Here is a 27135-nt window from a genome sequence, read left to right as displayed (position 1 = left end):
AAGTAAATATGCCCAAAAGAAATATTGTTGAACTATGAAATATACATATATAACTTTTTGGCAATTAATTGAGTATCATTTCTGTGCATAGCAAAATTAATTTAATTTTTTTTTTTCATTTAACATGTAACTTATATCTTATCGATAAAGAGGCCACAAATATAACAGCGTTTCTGTCGTCAGTTCGATTGTATAGGGACTTTTGTTAAACATTATTGCCTATATAATAATAAATGTTATTTTGGCGTAATAACCAATTATTAATATTAAAAACTACATGTGCTGTGCAGTGAGAGTCGAGGTGTACGTACACAGTACTTGTGCGCACATGCGGCGCTAGTTCACGATCACCACCTACCACTACCACATACCACATACCACTATACTCAACTAGCACACCTTTAACCGTACAACAGACAATTGGCCGGTCGTCCACATAAAACTTTCTCCAAATGTTTTTTTTTTATATTAAAAATATTTCTACTTATATGCAACTCGCTAATTAGTTACAGCCAGCTTTACATAATAATTGATACATTAGACTCTCATATAGATCTCTACTAACTATTATTTAATGGTAAAAAATAATAAAAATACTTCTAAACATTGCATTACAATCACATAAGGTTCAGTAAGTTAATTATATAGAATAATAAAACATCTTTTTTTTTTTAAAACCCGAACATAAGTCATACGAGAACATTGATATCGTTGAGTTCTGGAATGGAAAATAGCACACTTAAATTCACTAACTGTTACACTTACATTATAATTATTGTTCTTCTGTTTGTTTGTAAAATACATTGCTTTATGTAATTCAGAAAATAACAATTAAAAATATATCAACTATACTAGTTATGCTGTTAAGAATCATGATATACCTTAAGATAACTTAAAAGAAGGGGGTCTAATACAGGTGGGTGTACCAAATAACAGTGCAGTGCGCTTTGTAAGTACGGGGAGGCGATAAATAGTTTGATTATATGTGAGGTTACTGAACGAGGTAATATAGAGTTAAGGACACGAGACCGGCCGCTGCCGCCGCGCCCACGCCCTCGTCCATGCCCACACCCACACCCCGCCCCCACGCCCACTCCCAACACGCGGGACCAAACACAACAACATCTGTCACTACTATACCTATTCACTATAATTCACTAATTAATATTATTAAACCACAAAGACATTAAGAGCTAATAAAAATATAATTTAGAAAACTATTATTAACCTACAGAGTCCCTTTAGATTTAAAAGCGTTTTAATGTATTATCCCATCGATCACTATACTGGGCGATGGGCACTGGGCAAGGGGCACCGGGCACGAGTGGGCACGGCGAGGCCGCGTCGACACTTGCTTCTCTTATTTGGTACTCGGGGCGCGACGGGCGGCGGCGGAGCCCCGGCCGCGGTAACAAGCGCCGTAAAGACAAGGCACATAAGGACGGTCTCAAGACCTGCGCGGGCGCAGCTACGCGTACCGCCCGCCCTACACCCCATAAAAAGTAAACACGAGACGCAACTGACGACTATTATTACAAATTACATACAATAAAGATAATTAATTTTAGATATTGAAAAAACAAACAAAAAATAATTATACCGTCGAAACAGGTAAAAAAGGGGAACTTAAGGAACACTACAGAAGCAATCAAATTGCGAACACATTTGTACTACATAAAAATTAATACACAACCCTTTGCGCGAAAAGACTGAAAAGTTCAACTTTAGTCACAACGAAACAGGCAACACTTAGTGAGTGAAACGCAAGGAGACCACTAACACTAACGTAACTATAAACATTTAAAGTATTCCGTTCCTGTTTCATTATCAGTTAATACTAACATTTTAGAATTACATTTTTTTTCTCATCACAGAGATTTTTACACAGAACTTTTTTTTTAATAATAATATTATTAGTCTATTGATATAATAATTATGAAAAATTTAGTATCCGCCTATTAAATACAAATATTGAGGAGAACTTTTTAATATTGGTGTAGTGAGACGAGACAGCTTAAACCTACTATATATTAACTTAATCGATTATTTCATATCGATACAGTTTACGATGACATTAAATTTACCGAGACACGTTTTACATCTACATTGTACTTTAACTCAAAGGTGGTACCGAAAAATATATTTTATTATAAGAAACAACGCCAATCGTTATATTATATAAGTTTAGAGAGATGTCGAACATTACGATACAACACTAAAGGCGATTAATTAAGTTCGTTTTTTTTTTTAATTATTATTATGATAACTTAAGAGCTTTATTATTATTATTAATAATATATCGAACCTAACACAGTTACAGGGTTACGGATATGAATACAACAAAACGATTCGATTAGAAATGTCACTCGATATGCAACGTTGAAGATCAAAATGTTTAAAGGTAAACAACAAAAGGAAAATGACATCGGTGGTACTTAGTATGATATACTTAGAAAAAAATAATGTTTCAGTCTGTGCGTATAAATGACGATGTCACGTAACAAACACTGGCTCATAAGCGAAGTATAAAATGGTGGGCACAACTGTTTGTTCTCTCGCCACATGGGCTGGGCATGGGCTAAAAGGGGCACTGACCCCCATACTACTAAAGTAAAAAAAAATATGCAAAAACCAGAATGTCTCGTCACATACAAAAACGTGTCGATGGCAGTAGGAAACCTCTAATAAAATAAATATTTATTCCCATCCGACTCACTGGACAATATTAAAAATATTATTTTTTTTCTTAATCACAGCTATCAGTCTGTCAAAATTTAAAAATTAAGTATATTTTCAGAATCGGATTAGTCGTCCCTCACTCACTTACATAGGGTTTTTATTTATTTATTCAAGTACGAGTACAATCAAGGTACAAAAGTGACTAATGTAAGACCGCGGAGTATTGTTTGACGCCAATACTTAACAAGTGTATGACATAAGAGAGGTTTTTTTTTATTTATTTTTAGTAAGTATATCGGAACATAGTGGTTTGGTCGTAGATGCTAAGTTACGTATATAAAAAAAGCACGGCGCGTCGAGACCAGTAGAGTTCTCTTACAGTACATCGATAATAAAACAATTTGACACAGGTACAACAGAGATCTAATGAAACAATAATACGAATAATAACTACGAATCAATATTATAAAGGATATGATAATTAATTATGCTCGATAACAATAATAGCTCGTTTAAAGCGATGTTCGAATGCGAGAAGACTAGAGAAGCAGTGCGTGTGTTCTAGTGTATGAGTCTACTGCATCAATTAACACTGTTGGTGGGGGGTTGTTGGCCGTGACCGTGGAACACGTACGATACGATAACGATACGATACATATGTACATAAACGCTGTGCAGTCGTTCACTAGTAGCTCGTCAGTGAAGGGATGCAAGCGCGTGCAGGGACGATGACGAGCACTGCACTGTACTGCACTGTACTAGCACTGTGTGTGTGTGTGTGTGTCGGTGTGTGACTACCAACACTGATCGTCGTCCACTTACTCAACTATAATAACATTAAATATAGCAGTTAAAAATATTCTTCAGCGATCACATTTATATAAATTACCAAATAGAGATTTAGCTTACTTCAACATTTTAATCAATGGCCCTCCGTTTACACGTAAAGTCACTCAGTACATTTTGTAATAATCAGTTGTTGTGTTAATCGAGAACACCTTTGTCTTACACCTATATATACCGACAATACAAAAATCCATTCGCTATAATTAAGGTAAATTTTAGATATTTAAACACTAAAATGTAAAATATTAAACATCCTAAATAAACTCTGATATTCCAAATTTTAGGCATTAGCTCAATTAATTAAATATATTCTTGGGTGACTACGACAAAAGTGAAATAAATGCAATATAATAATACTACCCAACCATTCATACCCTTGTATTAAGACAGTTTCCAAGCTGCTCGGGCCTAAGCCTACGCTACTGCTACCGCTACCGCTACCGCCTACCGTTACACTACGTGAAAGCCTTCGTTAGTTTATATTTGGTATTATCTTAACCGCACCACGAAACAAGACTAGAGGAATGATTGCCTCTTGTGCCGACGCCGATCCGCCACGTTATTAAGGAAGACTAGTTTCTTTGTAAATATCACCTAACGCTTCTATTGTAGACACGAGTACCTAGGCGGGGACGATCACGAATGACCAAACCAAGTTCGATTTGTTTAAAATATATCAAAAAACAAACTTCACCGTTGCGGTCGTTGTCAGTATTAAAATAAAAATATTCCTCGAAGATTTTATAAAAGTTCGATTTAAAACAATTTTCCTTTAAAAAAGTGTAAATTGTAAGATAAAATATTCACAATAAAAAAATTGTAAAATCATCCATAATCGCCCACCTCCAGTATTAGGACGTCAACGTACAAAAATATATATAAACGAAGATAACAAGCAACTTTTAAATACTATCAAATTAAAGGCCATTCTGTATTGTACACTATCACTACACGAACGCTAAAACTAATACGATACGAGCGTTATATATGGAAAGATGGATTGTCTTTTTAGTATGCATCGCCCGTAGAGCGCAATGGACGTTAGATAAATAAATAAATAAAACATAATATTATAGTTTCGTATATATTTGGTCCCTATACGAGTGCTCTGTTCAAATAAATAATATATTCTAGGCTATATTTACGTTTGAGATCGCATCAAAATGCGCGAATGGGTCGTGACGTGGACGCCGCGCCGCCATGTTGCTTCAAATAACCAATTATAATTTAAATTAGACTAAGTCTCAGAGGAATTTGAACTTTTACAAAGAAGATGGCGGCGGGAGTCGTACGTACTTATACAAATCGGTAAGTAAATTTTACTATGAGATGCGTTATAGGCGGTACAACAATACACATTGACGCGAAACACGAAAACGATGCAATACTTAACACCACGATACTCCATTTTGTCGTAAATACATACCATTAAAAGCTAACTCAAATCAAGATGGCGGACATAATTAATTTTAAAAATTTCTCTCGCACGCCAACGAAGAGTAATTAATATAAAGATATTATAAATAATAAAAAATAATAACAACAATATTTATTATGAGCAAACTACTATTTGAAATACTTGAGCTAAAATAACACCGGAGCAGCTTGGAGCGAGCCGTATATAAAACAAAATGGCTCCCATTTGTACGATCATTAAATAGTATAGTTTGTTGTGATGTCGGAGATCCACGGATCGAATGTCGCGGTCGTTAATGGCAATAGGATATCGACTTTGGCATACAAGTGTTATGGAATCGGCTCTGACCCGAAATAAATATTAAAAAAAACATCGAGCAAATACACACGTTAATTCGGGTTAAACTTCATGAAAACGAAAATAAATAGATAAAAATATTTACACGCAAGTATAATTAATATATAAAATGTCGATTGATGTCATAACACTTACAATAAAATTAAAACATAGCTAAGCTCATCAATGATTACGCACGGCGACGGCGCGGACGCGGACGCGCACTTCATCGCCCCCGAAGGGGAACCACTCGACCTGCCCGAAGGTTACGGTAACGTACCACAGTTTATTGAGGCACAATCATTGGTTTTTTATTATTTGCTTTTCTTTTTTTTTCTTTTTTTTATATTTTTTTATTATTTTTTTTTGCAATTATTATATTCTTACGTTTACATCTATCATAATAATTATTATAATTACTTTTTAGGTACGTAAATTTATTCTAAATAACAGAAAACGAGTCACGAAAAAAGGTTTTGTTAAGAAGTGAAAAGCGTGAAGCGTATTTTAAAAATCTTTTAAGAGTATAAGTAATATAATTTGACAATATATACACCGTATAATATAAATATACAACAACATAATAATAACACAGACTAAAAAATTGCACGCGACGCAAGTGTGCAGGATACAACGCAGTCCGTCACCCCGTGGAGATTCAGCTGGCGGCGGTCGCCAGTTCACAACCCGCAAACTATACGATAGTACCGATACGGTTACTTAAGTACTCTTTATATAATTAACTGACTAAACTTCAAGGCATGACTCCACCCGTCTTTACACTATGGACAACGTATTCTACAGGGCACTGGTTTATTTATACTTTCGGTTATTCGGCATTTTTTCTAAACAACTTACTTTTTTTTCATCGTTTATTTAAAAATTGAAAATCTTTATAAAAAATTAACTCTCCAATTTTTTTTTCTCTTTATTGCTGCAATAAATTCACGTTACGACCAGACTTCCGCGACTGAGGCGCGACGCTAGAGGCATGTTCGATCGTGGTACTTCGGACGTTTAACTAATTCGAAATACAATTTAGTAGTACTAGTAATTTAAGTTATTTATTCATATAACCTATCGATATCGATACAAAGAAACACCCTCACACAAAAATTGAGCTCCCTACAGTACAATTGACTATCGCACTATTGTTGCGTAGAATTTACACGAAATGGCATAGGAACATCAGATCAAAAACCCGTACCGAAAAAAACTAATTTCAAATATAAATTTTGGAAGATATGTCTTCTAAGCGGTGATGCGATCGATATTACCACGACATCATATCTTTGATAAATACTCTTTGGCACCTAACAGTGTCGCGTCAAGTTTCGTAGGGCCCTCGCGTGCTGTACTGCCCTTCGCCACGTTGCATAAACCGTGCCTTTCTATATATAATAATTAATTCATAAACTATTATACAAAACTTTTGTAGTAAAAATATCATTTGACATGTATAATAAGATAAATATATATAGATATATATAACTGGTCGTATCAACTACAAACTAGCCAGCGAAAACAGTTGCGGTAAAAGCGATTTGAGAAAAAGGCAATAAGATATATGCAACCCTATAGAGATCTGTCAAGACCGCAATGGCTGTACGTACACGATATACGCGATACACGGTAAATGAATGAGAAATGCTATAGTAATAATAATATGAATATTGTTACTAATTGAACACATATATCGAAACATTCACTAATAGCTAAGGGTTCGAAGCGGTCGAAGAGTCCAAACGCACAAACGACATCGCGACCACTAACTTATCCGTTATAATTTGTGAAGTCCTCGAGCGTCGATACAACGAGGCCCGATAAGGTACAGCGATACTTACAACTAACTTACCGCTACGAATCGTTATTAATTACAAGATCACTGGAAGATGTTTTTAGAATACATATAATAATGTACGTTAGTAGGGGCCATCCACTAATTACGTCACACGTTGGGGGGGAAAGAGGGGGTTGCGTCACACGTTGGAGGAGATAGAGATTATGTCATAATCGTGACAAGGAGAGAGGATCGTAAATTTCTTGACATCACATTTCAGAATATAATATTATTACATCACATTTCAATTTAGGAATTGGAGTTTTAGGTGAATAATTTCTAGGTGTAAAATTGCTAAATATGTGACGTCATGTCACATTCACAACGTCATTTGTGAGATTTAGCTCACAAATATGACCAGCCGTGACAAGGACTGGAGGAGGGTAAAAAAAAACATAAAACTCGTATGACATATTTCAAATGAAACTCTTTAAAATTAATTGCGAATATTTAGTATTATACGTTTTTGGGTCTATCCGTGACCACGAACTATTTATTATTAAGTGTTCGAAACGTCGCGTTGGATTTCCAAAAATGTATAATACTAATAGGCCCCTATTTATAAACCTCCCTCAAATATGAACTCGATCTCGAGATACCGTTTCCATTCATAAATTACATTCTTAAGAATGAAAACGGCATCTCAAAATCGATCTGACTTAAGAGCGATTTTAAAATACGTGCCTAAATATACGCTAAAAGATAAATCCGGCTAAAGAGTTTCAATTAAAAAATATTAAAAAATCCGTAAAAACGAAAGACATAATCGCGTGACATAATTCACAAATGGGCCCTTAGAGTCAATCGCTTTGTGGGAGCGACCGGTGGATCGCAAAGCGTGGTGGGTCCGTCTTAGACGGCGGTATCAGCTCTCTTAGTTACTTAGCTATCCGCTAACATATTACGGTAATGATATATTTTGGCAGAGTAACTCTGTGGCACACCATCAATAAATTAAATTGTAAATAAAAAAAAAATAATGTAAATAAACTTTTCATCATAAACGAACATTTACTAGTGCGATCGTTGCCGTAAAACATCAATAGTATGCTTATATAGTATTATATTTTAGTATCTAACGTAGGACCTTAAAGAGTACTTAAACCTACACGATGTAATACCGACAGACCTACTACTACAAGTATATTAATAACAGAATATCTAAAGCATATGTCACTTTGAATAACGTTCAAATTGAGCCTATAGAAAATACCACAAATCTTTTATTAAATAGATATGATATGGCTAAATTTAAGTTTATTATTATTAGAACTTTATTCTTACCTATACACAAAAGTGTAATATTTTAATTACGGTCAATTATAGTACTTTTTTATAACACTTCTCACAAATGTATGTAATATAAAATGATAAAACAATTTTTCAATTTTTTTTAATATATTAGGTTACCCTTACATTATTAATCGTATAACCTAGATAATCGTTTCATTATATATTAAACATAAAGTGGCACTTGAATCACAAATACTGGAAAAAATTTGGGGAAACTTTCAGCATGGCAAGATGCGCCTTCCCGCTCAGACTATAACGGCTTAAAGGAATTATATATCTATACAAGAATGCACTTCGAATCTCATCCATTAAAATTACAATTAAGATTTGTATTAAAATATTACCGTATAACAATAAAATACGACAGAGGCGTCACTTTTATTGCTGTTTAAAAAATATCACTAGTGGAAAACGAGTCGAGAATAACCAACCAAATTAAAAAAAACAAACAATCATTAAATATAAGCCATCCGTTGTTACACGGAACAGCGTACGCAACAAATAAATACTAAGTCCGCGGGCCCTCTTGACTGGGGGGGCCCGCGGGGACTAGTGGGGGGAGGAGGCCCACAGGGGCCCAGAGACGGGATCCATAGGGACCCACAGGGGCCCTTTGGGGCAGGAGGGGGTTGTTTATATGGACTCGCCGCCGAGCAGGTCCGGGGGCAGAAAAGAGTTCAGTGATGACGGCGTTGCACGCTGCTCATGCTGTTCTGGCCACAGACCCGGGAATGCACCGCCCCAGCTGTCCTGCTGATTATGTATAACAAACACGTTATGATATACTTGTAAAGAGTGTTGAGTGGCGGAACTCAACGCTGCCCTTTGCCTGAGTGACACCAGAGCATAGAAAATGGAAATTCTGGAATTCGACAGAAAGTAGGAAATGGAGTGTCTTAACAATAGGTTGCCTCTGCCTACCCTGCTGTTTGAGTGATACAGTGTGAACCCGATAAAGAGTGTACCACACTGTTACAGTACGGTCGACGAGTCGTGCCCGCACTGAAGTTAGCTATAGACAGCTGCATAGCAGGATTTTTTAAATAAATTTGTAAAAAATACTAAATAGTATTATTTATTTATTGCAATATTTTTTTTGCTGATGCTATTTTTATAAGTTCCGTTTTACAGTAGATGATCTATAGTTCAATGTAATCACTCTGTACCAGTAAATACTGGCATAAACTAATGTACTAATTTATACCACTCAATACGTTATTATATTGAAGTACGCACAATTGAGTGACTATTAAAATATTCTATATTAGATAAAATTAATTAAATAAATTAAAGTAGCATATATCAACGTTATCTACTCTTACAACGCAACGTTACCTATATACCTACATCATATTTAATATTTACATTACCTCGCTCTGATAATGACTACAATACCTCCAAACTTCTCCAGAAAGCGGGGAACGGGAGTGTCTTAATGGGAACAGAGTATACAACACCAGTTACCCAGATTCCCTCTACCTTCCCTGCTATGTACATTAAACAACGTAAAGCTATAAAAAAAGTACTAAAACAAATTTAATTTATAATTAACTTACTTTAGCGGCGCCCCCGCGCCACGCCCCGCCACCGCCCGAACCTAAATGCTGCAATATCATTTGCACTTCGGACTCCGCCGGCGACTCCGCGAAGATGGTTGTGTTGCTTAGCACACAATTATTGAGGGCCATCTGAGCCTGGGTATGTAATAAACAAATATATATTAACTTTATATAATTTGTGATGAGAAATATAAATATTTAATCTATTTAAAGTAATTAATATTTAAGTATTTAATCCATGTAAATGTTATCAATTTGTTACATTAAACATAGTGTAATACTTGTAATACTTTTATCAAAGTAATAGAACCCTAAAAAGTATTTTCTTTCTGCTCCTCTGAACGTTTGTGTATCATAAATGAATCTCAAAAATGGCTTAACAAATTTTACCATTACTCAACTTCCCTTAAAAAATTATGTTGGTTTTATTGTATTATTAGTAGAGGCTATCGCGGCGCAGCGGCACAAGGTGTGACTGTAACGCGACGGTTGTGGGTTCGATCTCTACTCGAGGAAGTGAAAAATTTATTTACGCTCATATTTCCATTCCTTCGCTCTGGTGTCGAGGCAAAGCGCGACGTCGAGTTCTGCCACTCAACACGTAATACCTCCAGAATTCGGCAGAAAGTGGGGAACAGAGTATCTTAACACTAGGTTCCCTCTGACCACCCTGCTGTGTGCGGGATACAACGTGAACCTGATTTAATTTGATTTTATCAAAATACTTTTTCACACAGATGAAAATTCATTCATAGGTAATTACAAATATATAAATAATATCACCTTAGCGGCCTCTTCGCGTGTTGAGTAGCGCGCGAGAGCTAGTCCCTGATTGAGGTAGAGATGGAAGTTCTGCAGCGGGCCGTGTTGAACACATAGCGTCTTCAGTGTGGACCCGTCGATCTGGTTAACGATGTATATAAACATTAATTAAATAACAATTTATAACATAAACTATTAAATATATTTTTATTACAGATTATTATACTATATTAAGTTTATTTACATAAACTTCTCTAAATTAACTATCTCAAAAATATAAATTAATTATAAGTCAAATTTATAAAATAATTATTATATAGAGAAAAATATATTTTACAGCGACAATATAACACCCACCTGTGCAGTAAGATTCTTCAACAACAACCAAGTGGACGCCTGCCACGAGGGCACAGCGCGTGAGTTCACATGGTGTTGAGGCCATTTGTTCAAGCCAGGAGGCGTAGGCCGGGGCTTCGCCCCCCACGCATCCACTGGCTTCAGGCCTCCGGAGCTGGTCGCTGGCGGGGCGTAGCTCCATGTTGAGGAGGACAGGCTTCGTTCACCTCCGGGTGGTGAAGTCTTACCACCTAGCATGTCGGCATCTTTGATGGCGGTTAGTGATAGTGGTGACCGCACTACTGATCCGGGAGTCATTGCTGGATCATCCTCTACGTTTTTCATTTGGTTGCCCTGTTTCATATGAATGGTTTTAGGTGGTATGGTTATATATAAATAAAAAACTAATATTATAATGTTAGTATGAGGATGCCTACAAGACCATCATATATTTAAATGGTAATGACTAATACATACAAACATTTTTCATATAGATTTATATTTATATACAGCTCGGGCACTTAACATGCATTTTTTATTTACACAGGCCATTCACTTTACAGGCTATTTTACCTTCCAAGGCTTGCCAGGCTCAAACTCAGGCACCAAGTCGTACACGGGCTGGTGCGAAGGGTGCGACGGCCAGGCGTCCTTGCCGTCAGCCACGTCTGCGCCGGTATCGCCCCACCCTTCATTACCGCGGCCCACGCCCCATGTGCTGTATTAAAAAAAAAACCTTTTAGTCAAACAAAAACTTTTTAATTCGCAATAGAAATGAAAATAAAAATTGTCTCAGCACAGCATTTGGGCACGGCTGTCGGGGCGCAGGGCCACAAGAGTACGACTGTAACGCGACGGTTGTAGGTTCGCATCATAAAAGCTCGATAATGTTAAGACATTCTTTTTCAGAATTTCCTGTGGATTTTAGAATTGTTCTAACTTTGTTATAAAACTTTTATCATGGCAAAATTAAGAAAGAAATACAATCATTTGTATAAGTATTAAGAATGACACACAATAGACCAAAAAATGTTCTACCACAGCAAAATGCTGTCAGTCAATATATAAATTACACACCACATATTGATTTCAAAATTACTTTAAGTGAAACAAACTGCTGAGAACTCTTTATAGGTCAAACATATGTTACTGTCGATATTGAATTAGGTATTTTACTTCATATTACTATAATGCTACTACATTATTATAATTATATTTAATTTTTTTTTAATTTAAACCTCAGTTTATTTTTTTTATTATAACATTTTATAATGAACCGTACTTATATTAAAACAGATAACACACTAATAACCTTTTTTTTTTTCATGCAGTATCCTTCTCTAATTTTTTTTCTCTTTCTCATAATTTTCAAAACAACACTGCGGTGACTTGTTGCCAAATCGAGGAAATGAAAATAATTAATTTCCCAAAATAAGAATAGAACCCACATAATCCCTGTAATTTTCATTTATGAGTCATATAAAAACAACAAAATAAAACTCACGTATCAGGCTGTAATCCAATTTGATTCAACTGTGGACTGGTTGTAGACTTGGCGGTGCCGGGTGCACGGCTGAAGTCCGTACCTTCGCCGTCTTTGTCAAGAGACGGTAGCTTCCACTGAGTTAGACGGGACGTTTGGTTTCCACTTGCGCCATAACCCTGATAGACAACATTTTAAATTAATATCTAAAAATATATAATATAGATGTATAAATATATATATAAATATCTATTAATTACTGTTTTGTTAGCTTTATACTGAATTCTGCATGATATAACATACTGAATAATCTACTTAAGAGTGCATTGTGACTTAGCAGCACAGCATCTGTAAGCGTATGGGTTGTGGATTCAATTGCCACTTCAGGAAAAAATATTTATAATTATTTCCTTGCTGTGGTAACAAGAAAATCTGTGGCGTTAAGTTCCGCCACTCAAAGCTCAATGTCTGCCTATACTGCCCATGTGGGATACAGCGTGAAGGAGAAATAAAAAGTATAGGACTAAATAACTTACCGATTGCGTATCCTTACTGATACTTATGTCATTAAAGGAATTCTGCAGTCCGGACAGCGGATCCCGGTCCATCGGTTTGAACAGATCCGAACCGCCCGCTTGTTGCTTCATGTACAGAGCTTGTTGATTCGTTATTTGGTTCTAAACGAAAAAAGAAAAGTTAATGTAGTTAAATTAATGAGCATCTTGCATTTTATCCAATACAAATGAAAGACACAATAGTTTACCAACAGTAGTAATTTTAAGATAAGATAAAAAGTCTTTATTGCACATTTACAAGAGTTAAAATTATAATTTTAAGACATAAAATGCACAAAGGCGGCCTTATCACTAAAAGTGATCTCTTCCAGGCAACCAATCCAAGGATAGAATACATCTAAGAGTGAGGGCAAAATGTGGTGCAAAGCTTGAGTAAACTTAATAAATATATAACCTGTACATACAATACATAATACATATAGACACATACATATAGTTATTCATATATATACAATACACATACATAAATATATAGATAATATACATACACATATACATTAAATATATATAATATAATTGGGAAAGAGAAAATAAGATAAAATAAATGATAAAAATACAAATAGGTATACATATACTACATCCGAAGATAATGATTCTTAACTTTACGCTTAAAGATATTTATAGACGTAGACCGTCTCACGTCTCGTGGTAACGCATTCCATAATTTCACTGCTTCTACAGTAAAAGATTTACTGTAGCAGTGAGTGCGGCACAGCGGGAACTCGAGCACGTTATCACGTTTCGAGCGGAGACTGAAAGGAATACAGGAGTTAGAGCCAATGAAGGAAAAGCGTTCCTTAAGGTAGGAAGGAGTATCGGGATGGAAAAGGATGGAATAGAGGAGCGTGACAGTGTGGAGGTTCCGACGGTTTTGTACAGAAAGCCACCGCAGCCTAACACGATACTGGCTGATGTGATCAAATTTCCTCAGTCCGAAGATAAATCTAATAACCAGGTTTTGTAGGCGTTCAAGTGTATTGAGCAATTGTTGCGAAATGTCCAGATAACAGGTGTCAGCATAGTCTAATATAGGCAGCAAGAGTGAGTGCGCCAGGGAGATCTTGGTTTGTATGGGCAAAAGATTTTTCCATCTCTTTAGCCTACCAATAGTGTAGTACATCTTACGACTCAGCTCAGAGATGTGAGGAGCCCAGGAGAGAGTGCTGTCCACCTTGATACCCAGATTTTTAACAGTGTTACTGTATTCCAGCTTACAATTGTCAAGGGTAATATGAGGATAGGAAGAGAAATTTAATATAGCTATTTGTTGGCGACTGCCTAGGAAACACACTTTTTAGGATTTATTGCCAAACCAAATGACTTGCTCCAGGTACTGATTGTATGCAGGTTGGAATTTACTAGATCAATAGCTTTCGCAATGTCATTCACGTCCGCGGTCAAATAAATTTGCAGGTCATCGGCGTATAAATGGAAGGAAACGGATAGGAGCTTGGTAACGGAGTTAATGAAAATGGAAAAAAGGAGAGGAGAAAGGACGCCACCCTGCGGAACCCCAGCACTAAGACGACATACGGATGATCGCTGATCGTTAATACGAACAGTTTGCTCTCGTTCATGTAGATAGGAGTAAAACCATTCAATAGCATCAGAGGATACATTAATGGACTTAAGAATTGCTAAGAGGATATCAAAATCAACAGTGTTAAAAGCATTCGAAAAGTCCAGTAGTACAAGAATAGTAATTTGTTGATTATCGATACCCAACCTAATGTCGTCATTTACTTTATTTAATGCCGTAACCGTGCTGTGCCCAGGTCGAAATCCAGACTGGAAGGGGGATAGGATTTTATTTAAAGCTAAGAAGGATGAAAGTTGTTGATGGACTATACGCTCTAACACCTTTGACAAAAATGGGAGAACGGAGATAGGGCGATAGTCAGAAAAAGATAAAGGATTAGGTACCTTAGGAATAGGAGTTACTATAGCTTGGCGCCAGGCATTGGGAAAAGAGTTTGAGGAAAGGGAATGATTAAAGATGTGGCATAGGACAGGGAGTACAGGGTTGAGCGTTAAGAGAATCATCTTCCGACTGATTTGATCACTACCAGTAGCATCGGATTTAATGGCCAGCACATGCTTCTTCACGTCATCAGTAGAAACAGAGGAGAAATAAAAAGGAGAAGGGCAGGAGATATCGGGAATTGACTTAATAGTGTCCGCTTTAATTTCTTGGTTCAGTAAGTTAACATTTGAAAAGTGTTTGTTAATTTCATCAAGATTTATTTTTTCGCTTATATTAATAGTTTTCCGTGTGCGTCCAATACCCATTGCATCTAGAAATTTCCACACTTTAGCAGGGCTGTTATTTTCAATAGTGGAATGGATAAATTTACGTTGTGCATCTCTGCAAGTCTTACTACATCGATTCCGTAGTGTTTTGAACCTAATAAGGTTTTCTTCAGTGCAATTTCTTTTGTATTTAGACTTAGCAGAGTTCCTCTTTGCCATGAGTTTCTTAATATCGTCTGTAAGCCACGGAGCGGGGAGATGTTTAAGTTTTACGGGTCTAAGAGGAGCATAAATATCAAAAAGTTCAATAAGAAGAGAGTTAAATATGTTAATTTTGTCATTGGTACTTGGAGCATTGAAAACACTATCCCAATCGATCTGGCTTAAGCTTTTCATGAAACTCTCATTATTGAAGTTCTTGAAGCTTCTACGCATGATAACCGTGGGCTTGATTTTTGGTGTGCGAATCTTAAAGGTTAAGTATACGAGATCATGATAAGAAAAGGCTTCAGCACACAATTGGCCGAAAGTGACGACACGTTCATGAGAAGACACGATCATTAAGTCCAGTTGTGAAGGAATAGTGTTTGGGAAAAAATGGGTAGCACTGGTAGGAAGAAGGTTGAGGTTTGCACTATTCACTATATTTTTAAGTCTAGTCTAGTACTATATTTTTGTTCACTAACTAAATATTTGGCAAAGTTGGGCAAATTTTAATAGCAATTAACAAATAAATGTTAGTGAATAATCATTTCTTTGTGCTGAAACCACAATTAAAATTTCAAAATTTAATTGTTAATTGTGATCACCACACAAATAAATTATCAATTAATAAAATTGATAACAGCAATTATTATATGCCCAACTCTGATATGCGGTATAGGAGAAACAATAAATGAATCATTTAGAAGTACATAAATTTTGAATGCAATATTTAAAGATACCCCACAAGTACATACATTTTTGAATGACATAATTTGGCATTTTCATATTTTTGACTTTCACAAAATGGCGTCTGGTGGCCGCTGTGGTAGAATGAGTAAGAATCATTGAAGCCAGTCAACATATTCAGTCACTACAATACCACATACATACATACATATACTTATTATATACATAACCCTCCTTCGCGTCGCGCAGTTGGGTAAGGGTAAAACAGTTTAAATATATATAATTTATATCCACTTTACCTGTAGGCCCCCAATATTTTGCTTCGCCTTAGTGATTTGCATGGAATACTGCATTGCGAGGGAAGAGTTTGCCTTGGATATGGCCATTGTGTGCTGTTGAACATACTGTTGCAGCACTTTTATCTATGAATAAAAAAAATATCATTGAAAAAAATACATTAAAATCTTTAATAAGTACATAGAGACAAAATTTTTTATTTTTTTTTATTAATAAAATTATTAAAGTATATTTTAAATAACTGGTACAACTATAACATTTATGTGTATACTTTTTAATAAAAAATTAACTGAGTGCAATGATAATGATAAAACCTACAAAACTTATTCGTATCTTCTTAATAGATAGATTCTATATGTAAGAAATCTAAAATCGAATTTTATAACCGATCATCACGACCGCAAAAATATGTTGCTTCAGGTCTATTATTTATTTATTATTATTTAGAAATTTAACGAAACATTAATACAACAAAAACACAAAAAAAATGCTGACTGAACAATGAAGTCAGGACAATTTAATATAAACAGAATGTTCAAAACAAGTAACAAATAAATACCATTGAAACACTAATCATGTAATTTGAGTATTATGTATTGAATCCTTTATTCGTCGTCGTGTTACGCCATAGATCATTCACCCGAGTTTGTTTTTAGCTACAGGAAGGCATATAGCCAGAGGAGGAGAGGAGCTAGAGAGAATCTAGTGTTTAGACACTACGTTGCCTACTTTCCGCCGCATTCTCGATGCCGCGCTATGCTTTGTTACCAGAGCAACGAAATAAAAATACAAAATAATGTATTCTTACGAATGGGACTTGAATCCATAACCGTCGTGTACCAACATTATATAATTTAACTATTTATTAATACGCCTATTCGTCGTCGTGTTAGGACATAGGTCAATAATCCGCTTTTGTAGCCACCAAAATTAAAATTACAAATGTAAATGTAAACGCAAACGGACGTAAGGTATTTTCAGTTTAACAGTATAGAAACGAACCATAAAACAAAATTTACATACAATAGATAATTGGTATAGCGACCCTATAACGGAGCGCGGCTAATACCAAATCAAAAACAAATCTGCATTGTTACCGCGGTGAGCTATATTGAATTAGTTTTGACGGTATATCACAAGGCCTCGGTAGTTGGTTACAGGTACTTTCGAATATGAAGGGGACACATACAAAATATATGTGCACAATCTATTTTTGTCATTGTGTTGTTAGTTATATAGACAAGCGACCCACTCGCGGCTTCGCCCGCTAGATCTACACTATTATTTATTTACAAATCTGAATTACTTTCGTGTTCTCATAATATTATCACTTTAAAGATTCAACCAATTCAATACCAAAATTGTAAAGTTTTTTTAGTTGTTAAATTTTGTCAATCCCAATATTTTATAATGATATAACTTTTATATTTGAAATGATATTTGCCTACATGATGTGAAAACTGCACTTCTCGATTTAGTTTCACTGATTCTGGGATTAGCGCCACAAACCGATAGATATTAAAATGAATTATCAGAAGGAACCTAATGTTAAGACATTTTGTTTCCCCACGGACCACCCAACTTTCGAGACGTGTGTTGGAGGGCGAAACACAACATTGCGCTTTTTCTTCTTACTAGAACGCGGAATTAAAAATAATTAATTTCCCGGAATGGAAATCGAAGTCAAAACCGTCGCGTTTATAAGCAGATGTTGTGCTACTGCACCATGATGGCCCCATTCTTCAATATAATTATCTTTTGATAAATTTCCTTACCTGCTGCAACAACTGATTAAGTAACACCAGTGTCTGAGGAGCAAGGGGCTGGTTCAAGATCTGATGGTTGAGATACCCAGCGGAGACTGCCATTTGTATTTGCTGAACCAGCATACGGAGTTGAGCCGTGCTTGGTTGACCGCTGCTACCTGTACCACTATTTAAAAAGAGAAACAATTATTAAGACTATTTATACTAATATAGCTAAATACTATGTTTGTTAAAATGCATTATTCTCATAAAAATTAAAAAATTAGGTTTATTAATGTTAATCATCTTGATATGAACTGCTTAAAATGTAGTACAAGTACTCTACATAAAAGTACAGTGCAAGTACTCTACATAAAATATAGTTAAAATAAATAAAATTCTTAGTTATGTTTATGTCTATGGTAAGGAAGTCATAATGTAAAAGCAACTAATAAAATGTACCCCAAAAACAAGTAGGTGTAGTATTTAAAAAAAAGTTTTTTTTTCTGCATAGGCAGAGAGAACTTAGGGTAAAGAAACTCTGTTCCCATTAAAATAGTCCTGTTCCCTACAAATTATATCCTTAAAATTGCAAATCATTATTCACAAATTCAACATTTGAACAATACTGGCCAATGTGTAGATTATTGACAGAGATAAGAACCAGTTTATATAATAGATTATATTAGTAGCATTAACCTTTCAAATGTAACAGGTATGGCACAATATATAAATATATTTATTTTCTTTGCTGAAACCTCGCAAGTATTGCAGTTAGTCTTATATCTTGACACTTAGAAAAATCTATGAAGCTGTAAAAATATGATATTTGTGGAATAGAAAACGGCACTTAACTAAATAAAAACAAATGTATGGTGCACAAGTCATATTCATCTTGAAGTTGGCTTTCTGAACTTTTATGTTTAGTACACAAAAAAATAAACAAAACTATACAAAACCTAAATTCAACTTTGCATATTCTCAAACTAGCTTCAGGGTGGCCACAACTCTTTAGCCATACAACAATTTACATACCTATTCGGGTTATAAGAAGGATGATGCTGTACAGATGGAGGAGGTGGTTGATTCAACAGTTTCTGTACTACCGCAGGCGACACGGGCACAGTCTGCTGAGCCTGGAAGGGCCCGTGGTGGAAATGGTCATCACGACGCCAGCCGTCCCCACGAGTTGCTGCCAACATTTCTAGGGCCTCCTCAGCATTCATATCACGGCTTCGTAGAGCAGCTTCAGCTTCTTCTTTCTTGAAGCCCATATCAACGAGGTACCTAGTAGAAAAACGTGTGATAAGTTTTTGTGTGATAAGTTCAACTTCAAGTTATATCCCGCAAAAATCATGGTAGAGAGATGGAACTAATGTTTAAGATACTTCATCCTTCACAATTCTGCTGAAATTTCGAGACATTACATGTTGAATGGAGGAACTCAACGCCGCGCTTTGACTTGTTACCAGAGCGAAGAAATCAAAAAACTGAATTGTTCATACAAGCTATTATTAATTCTGAACATCACATGCACACATGGGACATTGCACAATGACAACTTCAACAAAGTTAAGTTATAATGTAAAAAAAAGACATTAGCCATAATTATGTTCCAATAAAAATCAAACAGTTACGTATATCCATTCAATAAATATAACAATACAAACCTAAATTGCTTGCTGTTCCACACCATTTCCTTGGGCAGCTGTTTACCAAGAGAACCACTTTGTGGTGGTTTAGGTCCTCCCCACTCTCCTATATCATCAGGCCAGGTCGCCGTGGGCGCCTTCTTCTGTACCGGCCACAGAGCTGGACCTGTAACATCTGGCCACCCAGTGACGTCACGTTCTCCCCATCCAGCGTGAGGTTCTTCCCATGAGCCATTTCTTTGAGAATGAGCTCCCCATACAGCATCTGGTTTTGAAGGTGCTGGGGCTATACGCTGTTGTACTGGGGGACCTTGAGGCCTGGCCATACCGCCCATACCACCTCTTTGGGCCCATAGTGACGTGCCCTCGTCGAAACCGCCGCCTGCCCTCCTTGCAGCAGGTGGAGAAGGCTCTTCCCAGCCTGCTGTTTTAATAGTTTCTTTTGGACCCTATGTGGGAGAGAAGAATAATTATTTACACTAGATAATATATAAACAGGCTTATTTTGCAAGTTTGATATAATAATTGTGTTAACTGACAGATAAATGCCATTTCAGTCCACAAACTAGTGCAAAAATATAAAACGAATAATACAAGATTAATCTAATTTAAGAGTTCCATTTAAAAAAGTTATATAGTTCCATATTAAATAAAATTACTATCACCATATCGAAAAGCAAAATAATGATAATAATACTTCAATTTAAATATGATTAAAAGTGCTTTCACAACATATTAATACCTGAGCGCCCCATTGGTTCACTCCACCACTGGGCATCATCTTATTTGGACCACCAGGATGCTGGTGGTGCTGGCTCCACATATCCCCATTGAGACGGCCAGATATGCCCCCGCGCAGATCGTGGCGCGGGTCGTTGGGCTGCTGCCTGGGGTCTGGAGTGCGGTGCGGATCGAGCCTGGGGTCTGATGGCCTGTGAGGTTCACCCCAAGCATTCCAGTCATCTTTCTTTGGTACTCCTCCCCACTGTTGGTTATGTTGTGGAGGTCCAGCTGGCCACTGTTGTGGTGGCGGAGCTCCCGTCCATACATTTGCTGAGTCAGCAGCATCATCATCTTCTCCCCATGTACCTCCAATATTGGTAGTGGGAGTATGGCCCCAAGGAGTTTTGCTGGCTGGTTGTGGAGGAGGTTGCCCCCCATTCCTCAGGTTTGCCTCCCAGAGGTCGGTTCCAAGGAAGGCACCATTGTTGACGTTTGGCTTCCAAGGTGGCTGTGCTCCAGCAGCAGCTGGTTCCACTTTGGAACCAGGCTCAGGAGATCCGGGCACATCCCAATTGGTATCTTGGTTGACATGTTGCTAAAAATAAATAATACAAATAAAATTCATAAATTCCTTATTTCAAAAGCATTGCCAAGTGGCTGCATAATTTAGTGCATACATAAATTTCATAATGTTTAAAGGTTTACCAAAATAAATAAAATTAATATATAATGCTGAAATATGAACAAAGAACACATAATTGTCTAATTAATATATGAAATTTATTTAGTTTGCAAAAGATTTATTAGTTGAGAAATGAGGATTTAAGTTTATTTTATTTTTAGAATAACAAACTGTGTTAATGTCACAACCCAGCAACACGGTGTTTGCCTGTGGTTGTATTGGTTGTGAATTTGGTTTCGCACTGAGATTAAGAAATAATAATTAAATTTATTTTATTGCTCTGATGATAAGACAAAACACAGCATAAAAATAAACTCAAAATTGTCTTTAAAATTGGTCAGAAAGTTGAGAACAATGTCTTCACTCCAGGTTCCTTTCCCACCCTCCTATATACATGATACAATAAATAACCACAAAAAAAAATCACAAGTTACTTACACCACCCCATCCATCCTGGCTGAACAATGCCTCCCTCATAGAGTTCAACTGTTCTATTTTAGCTGACGATGTATTGTTGGTACTATTCCCGTTACTCCCGTTGCCGGAGGTCACACCGTTGGTGTTTGCTGTGGGATTAGACGGATTACTGCCGCCGTTGTTACCGTTGGTAGTACTGTTCGTGCCTAGAAGTTATCAGAATGTTGAAAACAAAGAACTATTGTATAAGAGTTTAAGAGTTCTTTTCTGTTGCATGTTAATTTTGTAATAATATTGATTTTTATTTTAAGATTTATTTTTACTGTAAAGCACAATGGGATAATCCGAGGTTAAAGGCAATGGTTGTGGGTTAGATTTCAAGTGGAAATTAATTATTTTTATTTTCCAGCTCTGGTAGAGAGTGCGGCTGTAAGATCCACCAAGCGGCACGCAATGTATCAAAAATTGAGATGGAAAGTGAGAAACAGAGTGTTAAGTTCTCTTTGCCTACTCTGCCAGGCATAAAAAAGCATGAGAAGATTTTTTTTTATATTTTTTTCTTAATTAATAGCCTATAATAAGTTTATTGAACATTTATTTTGATTATTAGTTAACTTTAGAATATTCTTTTAATGTATAATTTTTGTGTTATTGCTGCTTACTTACCATTACTTTGCGGTGCACCATTATTATTAGTTTGTGCGTTAGGCATATTAGGTGGTGACGTTTGCCAATTTTGTGAGGCTGCACTAGTTGGCGGCATTTGGTTGCCATTACCCTTATTACTGTTCACTGTAGTGCAAAAAAAATAAAACAATAAATCCTTATTACCATAAACTATAGAGAATCATGTTTAGTACAATGAGAAACAATTATCATTAGCAAGTTATGTAAATAAACCTAGCAACTCACTGTCGGCTTGTGAAGTGGGTGGTCGTTGAGTGTTGTTCCATTGTTGAGTATTATTAGTCCCATTATTGGTTTGGCCGCTGGAATTGCCACCCCAATTTCCGGCTAACAAAAGGAAGAGAAAATAAATCATGTAAAAAAATGATTAATAATAACTCTATTGACATTGATGATATATAATATTCTTGTAAATGAATTAATTTCTAAAACAATTAATTTTACATAATACTTTGTCATATTCCCAATTTGACCTTGCTTTTCTCTTGCCCTAATTGCACCCTACTCATTGTTCTAATCTTGCAAACAATATTTGCCTATGAGAATTATTTTTTTGAAATTTTCAGTGTTCCTAATTATGTTTGCGAATGAAATATTCCAATTATTTGAATCAGCCAGAAGCTCAAAGGAAAGCAATCACTAATGTCGTTGATCCATTTGGATGTTTTATTAGAAAAAAATACAGGGGTTGTTTTTTATTGCTAATATTAAATATTATATAACTATTTATTTATTTACCGTTATTTGAAGCTGGTGGGCTGCCCCAGCCACTTGCAGCATTTAAAGAGCTTTCCCCTCCACCACGTAGCCTAAGCTGACGTGGGATACCCCAAGAGTCCACATCTTGAGTTTTCGCCATATTCTTGATTATTTCCCTTTCGTCTCGCAGTAATTCCAACATGGCGTCGAAAGTTAAGTCGCCATTAGCGAATGTCTTCACTGGCTTAGTTGTTTCGTTACCAACTTTCAATATTTTATTGTCATGGTTGGTTTGTACAGACTTGTCGTTATAAGTAATCATTCGAGTTTTCGTTTTGCATATCATTTTATGAGCGGACTTTCCATTTAGCCGTGTCTTATCCATGCAAGGCTCATCTCGTATAATACAAACTGAGGATTTAAAAGCGTAATCAGACTTGTTCATATATTCTGGCGCTCCAAACGCCATCTTATAGTTTAAGTTAAAGCTACTGAAATATGGGTCACTGTATGAGATACCCTGGACTGTTATGGCGTTAATCTTTAAAGGAATGCAGAAGTTAGGCGTATCGCCAATCATTTGGTTTTGTTGGATACTATCAACAAACTCTACATTATAAATATTATTATCTACCATTTTAACACTAACTCGCTGACTTTCATTCTTCTCTTCGACTCGCTTATAAGCACCAAATTTATTTGTGTTCACCACCAACATTGAGGTGGTATAATTACATTGCATTGGTTCGGTAACAGTATCAATATTGGAGTAACAATTATCCTTAATTAAACATGGAACACATAATATTACAGAAACATTAGACATCAGACAATTATTATAAATAGAATAATTTTCTACAATATCCACCTAGAATTATACTTATTTTCACAGATTGCATATTGTTTCAATTATAGACTAAGTAACAATGGTTCGTAGTGATGCAGTCAATAAAGCAGGTAGCAGTGTTTGTGCCTCTATGGCAGAGGGCAGGGTGAGATCACCGCTGGAAGCTGCTGCGGACTCGCCTCTAGCCCCAAATGGCCCAGCCCTACAACAAATCACAATGTAGGGAATATATACAATATGTTATGTCTCCGTTCCTATTAATAGAACGACGATAAAATAACATTAAGTATCTATGACTGCTTTAATCGTGGACATTTCCAGTTAGGAGCCAATATGCGTGACAAATATACATACCTTATAGGACGGACGAGAGGCTGAGCTGTATATCACAGATAATGCGGGCTCGGCAGATCCTTTGGAGCAGCTTAGCAGTTAGCTCGAACGTTTCACTTTTTCTATACCAGAAAGTTGAAAAATATTTTTATAATACATCACCAAAATATGAAACATCTTGATTGGCAACAACCTACATTGATCGATAGCGACACGAACAAATATATTTTGAGGTTAGCCCAAGGACTATTGGACAACTGGTATAATTTTCAACTAAATGACCCGACGCGTAGAGGTTTGTTATTATAACATGAACATGATATTGCGTCGCGGTTAGGCTCGATAAGCGTATGCTCTATCAAAGTTATTTTGTGTCCCGCGACTTATTCAATTCGCCATTAAACAAACAGTATTCACGGACACAGGTTTTCACTTCACATTGATATTAATTAATTCGATTTTAAGCCCTACATTTTCTATAAAAGCACAAAATTGGTCTTTTCACGGCAGGTACCATGTAGATACTTGTATATTTCGGCCTTGAGACTCGATGTTGAATATCTACAGACTCGTATATATCTATCTACGTTATATATTTATCTACAGTACCTATCTATACCTAGAGTGAAAGTTAACACGACCTATTAGAGGATAATTCGTGCGAAATACCTTAACATTATTATCGTAAAACATTCGTAGACGCATAAAATATATTAATATTACGAAAAAATCACAAATATCACAATTTTGCAAGAGAAAATACAAAAAATTCTTACGTGACACGAACGAGCACAACGGTGTTATATTACTAGACAGAATGAGACAGTAAATTTAGTTTGATACTGACGTTCCGTTTATTAGAGCGAGACAGCGGATACGCCTGAGAAAGCGATGCCATAAATGCTAAACGCGTTTGGGGTCGAATTCGACTACATTTAACCAAGGAGTTATACAGCACATAGCGTACCTTCGTTTTGTTTAATGGTTGGCACAAAAACTACATAGATTTGTACAAAATCACAATCCCAAACCCCCGAGAACACGGCTTCGACGGCTGGATGGAATGATTTCGTCGTCGGGGTTCGCACGAAGAGTTACGAAACGTTGCCCATTTTAGATGTACCCAGCCCAGATACAGATACACAATCGTCTACGTCTCTTTCGTGCGGTCGGCTAATAGCAATTTGCTTCGAATATATACCTATTATACTATATTGTATAATACATAAATACCGTACTGTACACGACTGCTTAGATGTTCATATTATGTTATTTATTACAAGCTTGTATTATCAAAGACATTACAAAAATAAAACACCTTCCTTTATAATTCAAAATTACAACATAATAAATAGCATTAGTTCAAAATTATAATGTATTTAATGTACTTAGGCACTGTTAATAGGACAACAAAGATAATTACTTGCATGTTTAGGTTTTTAATTAATTCTATTAGAGGATCTATTAAAATAAATAATCGATAAAGGCGAAGAGGCCACGGCTGGAAGGTATGCGACATAACCACTATAATAGGAAGTATAGCAATAAAGTATATCTCAGCTCTTCCAGATTGCTAGGGCGTGTTCCACGTTTTTCGTATGATATAAGAAAAGCTATTGTTTTTGCTTAGTATATTTACATAGAAAAGTAATCTAACTGTAATAAAGCTAAATAACCGCATGATCGCATTCTAGTACGGAGCCGAGAGCTATTTCCTATTTAATTCTTCGTTATAGGAAACAAAAGCTTTTAAATAAATAAATATAGAGGATAGAGGACAATACTCTACATAGAGTACAAACACTACATATATGTTTGTACATAAAATGATAGTATTTAGGCCCTCAATGGCCTATATGTTTACTTATATTATTCCAGTAAGATAAATACAAGAATTCCTACTAGTATATACATAGATAAATACTAGTAAGAAAATTATGAAAATCAAGCTATATATACATGTGTATATAACTATAATATAATTATTGTTATTCCTCTTAGGCTAACAAAAAATATCTTTATACTGACAGGATATAATATAATATACCCAGTTTATGTTTTATAAGTATGAAAAAGGTTTTTGTTTTCTATAACTTATTTTATTTTAATTTGTTTATTGTAATAAATAAAAGAATATCGAACACTACGTTCTCTACTCCGAGTTGGACACGCTAGAGCGTATCTAGAGATATTTTCTGGGGGTCGGAGGTGGACTTTAGCTTTGAACAAATATGCCTGTGTGCCTAAAGGGTATTTTGTAATGTTTCAGGGCTATTTGTTGTTTATTAATGCTTCTGGGATGGGCACAAGACTTCTGAGATAGGCGCAGACCCCCGGTCTCCCCTTATTCCTACGGCCAGAATCCCACAACATTTACGTGAACAATTAGATATTTTTCAAATGCACTGCGATCAAAACAAATAACTACTTAATCAGTAAGTTTTTCGTTAAAACAATGGAGTTGCGAATAAGACGAGAATACTGTATAAAATACTCTACTTGTAGAGTGTTAAATTCCCTTTCCGAGCGGCCTTTTTTAGATTCTGCCACCAAACGTCAGTGTTTCTAAAATAGCAGAAATTTTTTACATGAATATACTTAATTATATTGCAAAATTTTAAATTAAAATTTTCAATGAGCTTTTTATACAGATGGAAGTGTCAGTGCTCCTTTTACGGGAAAAGTATAAAGGATAAAATATTTTAAACCCATACCCTAAAGAAATTAATCAAGATACCTCAACAGTTTAGATGTAGGATTTTTTTTTCATTTCACGATGTTTATCC

At 35.8% G+C, this 27135-nt stretch overlaps 1 protein-coding gene across 7 annotated transcripts; it reads right to left on the bottom strand.

The window, feature by feature from the left end:
- Positions 1–183: 183 nt before the first annotated feature.
- gw (trinucleotide repeat containing adaptor protein gawky) lies at positions 184–25470 on the bottom strand. Of its 7 annotated transcripts, XM_085198633.1 has the most exons (19): positions 25126–25188; positions 24371–24471; positions 24038–24218; positions 23209–23580; positions 22696–22797; positions 22450–22575; positions 21805–21989; positions 20704–21279; positions 19980–20410; positions 19345–19596; positions 18340–18496; positions 16567–16689; positions 13088–13228; positions 12573–12730; positions 11642–11786; positions 11090–11422; positions 10754–10873; positions 9968–10105; positions 184–9164 (listed from the first exon to the last, which is right to left on the bottom strand). In XM_085198633.1, exons 3-19 carry the CDS (start codon positions 24066–24068, stop codon positions 9045–9047), a joined length of 3510 nt encoding a protein of 1169 aa, XP_085054759.1. In that variant the 5' UTR covers positions 24069–24218; positions 24371–24471; positions 25126–25188; the 3' UTR covers positions 184–9044. The 7 variants fall into 7 exon arrangements, with proteins under 7 accessions (XP_085054759.1, XP_085054756.1, XP_085054760.1 ...); XM_085198630.1 differs by lacking the exon at positions 25126–25188 and adding an exon at positions 25317–25470 and having other exon boundaries at positions 23209–24218; XM_085198634.1 differs by lacking the exons at positions 24038–24218; positions 25126–25188 and adding an exon at positions 25317–25469.
- Between the last annotated feature and the right edge of the window lie 1665 nt (positions 25471–27135).

The sequence above is a fragment of the Heliconius melpomene genome, chromosome 15, assembly GCF_056956725.1.
Source record: "Heliconius melpomene rosina isolate 202511_hmr_F chromosome 15, ASM5695672v1, whole genome shotgun sequence".
Classification (NCBI taxonomy): Eukaryota; Metazoa; Arthropoda; class Insecta; order Lepidoptera; family Nymphalidae; genus Heliconius; species Heliconius melpomene.
This window is presented reverse-complemented; position numbering and strand designations above follow the sequence as displayed.

What these genes read in the sequence shown, in the direction of transcription:
- gw (XM_085198630.1), bottom strand. Translation starts at nt 23,995, where the DNA reads ATGTCTAATGTTTCTGTAATATTATGTGTTCCATGTTTAATTAAGGAT. An exon ending in TGGTGCACCGCAAAGTAATG is followed by an intron (nt 21,990 to 22,449) that starts GTAAGTAAGCAG and finishes GATAACTTCTAG; the next exon opens with GCACGAACAGTACTACCAAC. An exon ending in AAAATATTGGGGGCCTACAG is followed by an intron (nt 13,229 to 16,566) that starts GTAAAGTGGATA and finishes TTTTTCGTTTAG; the next exon opens with AACCAAATAACGAATCAACA.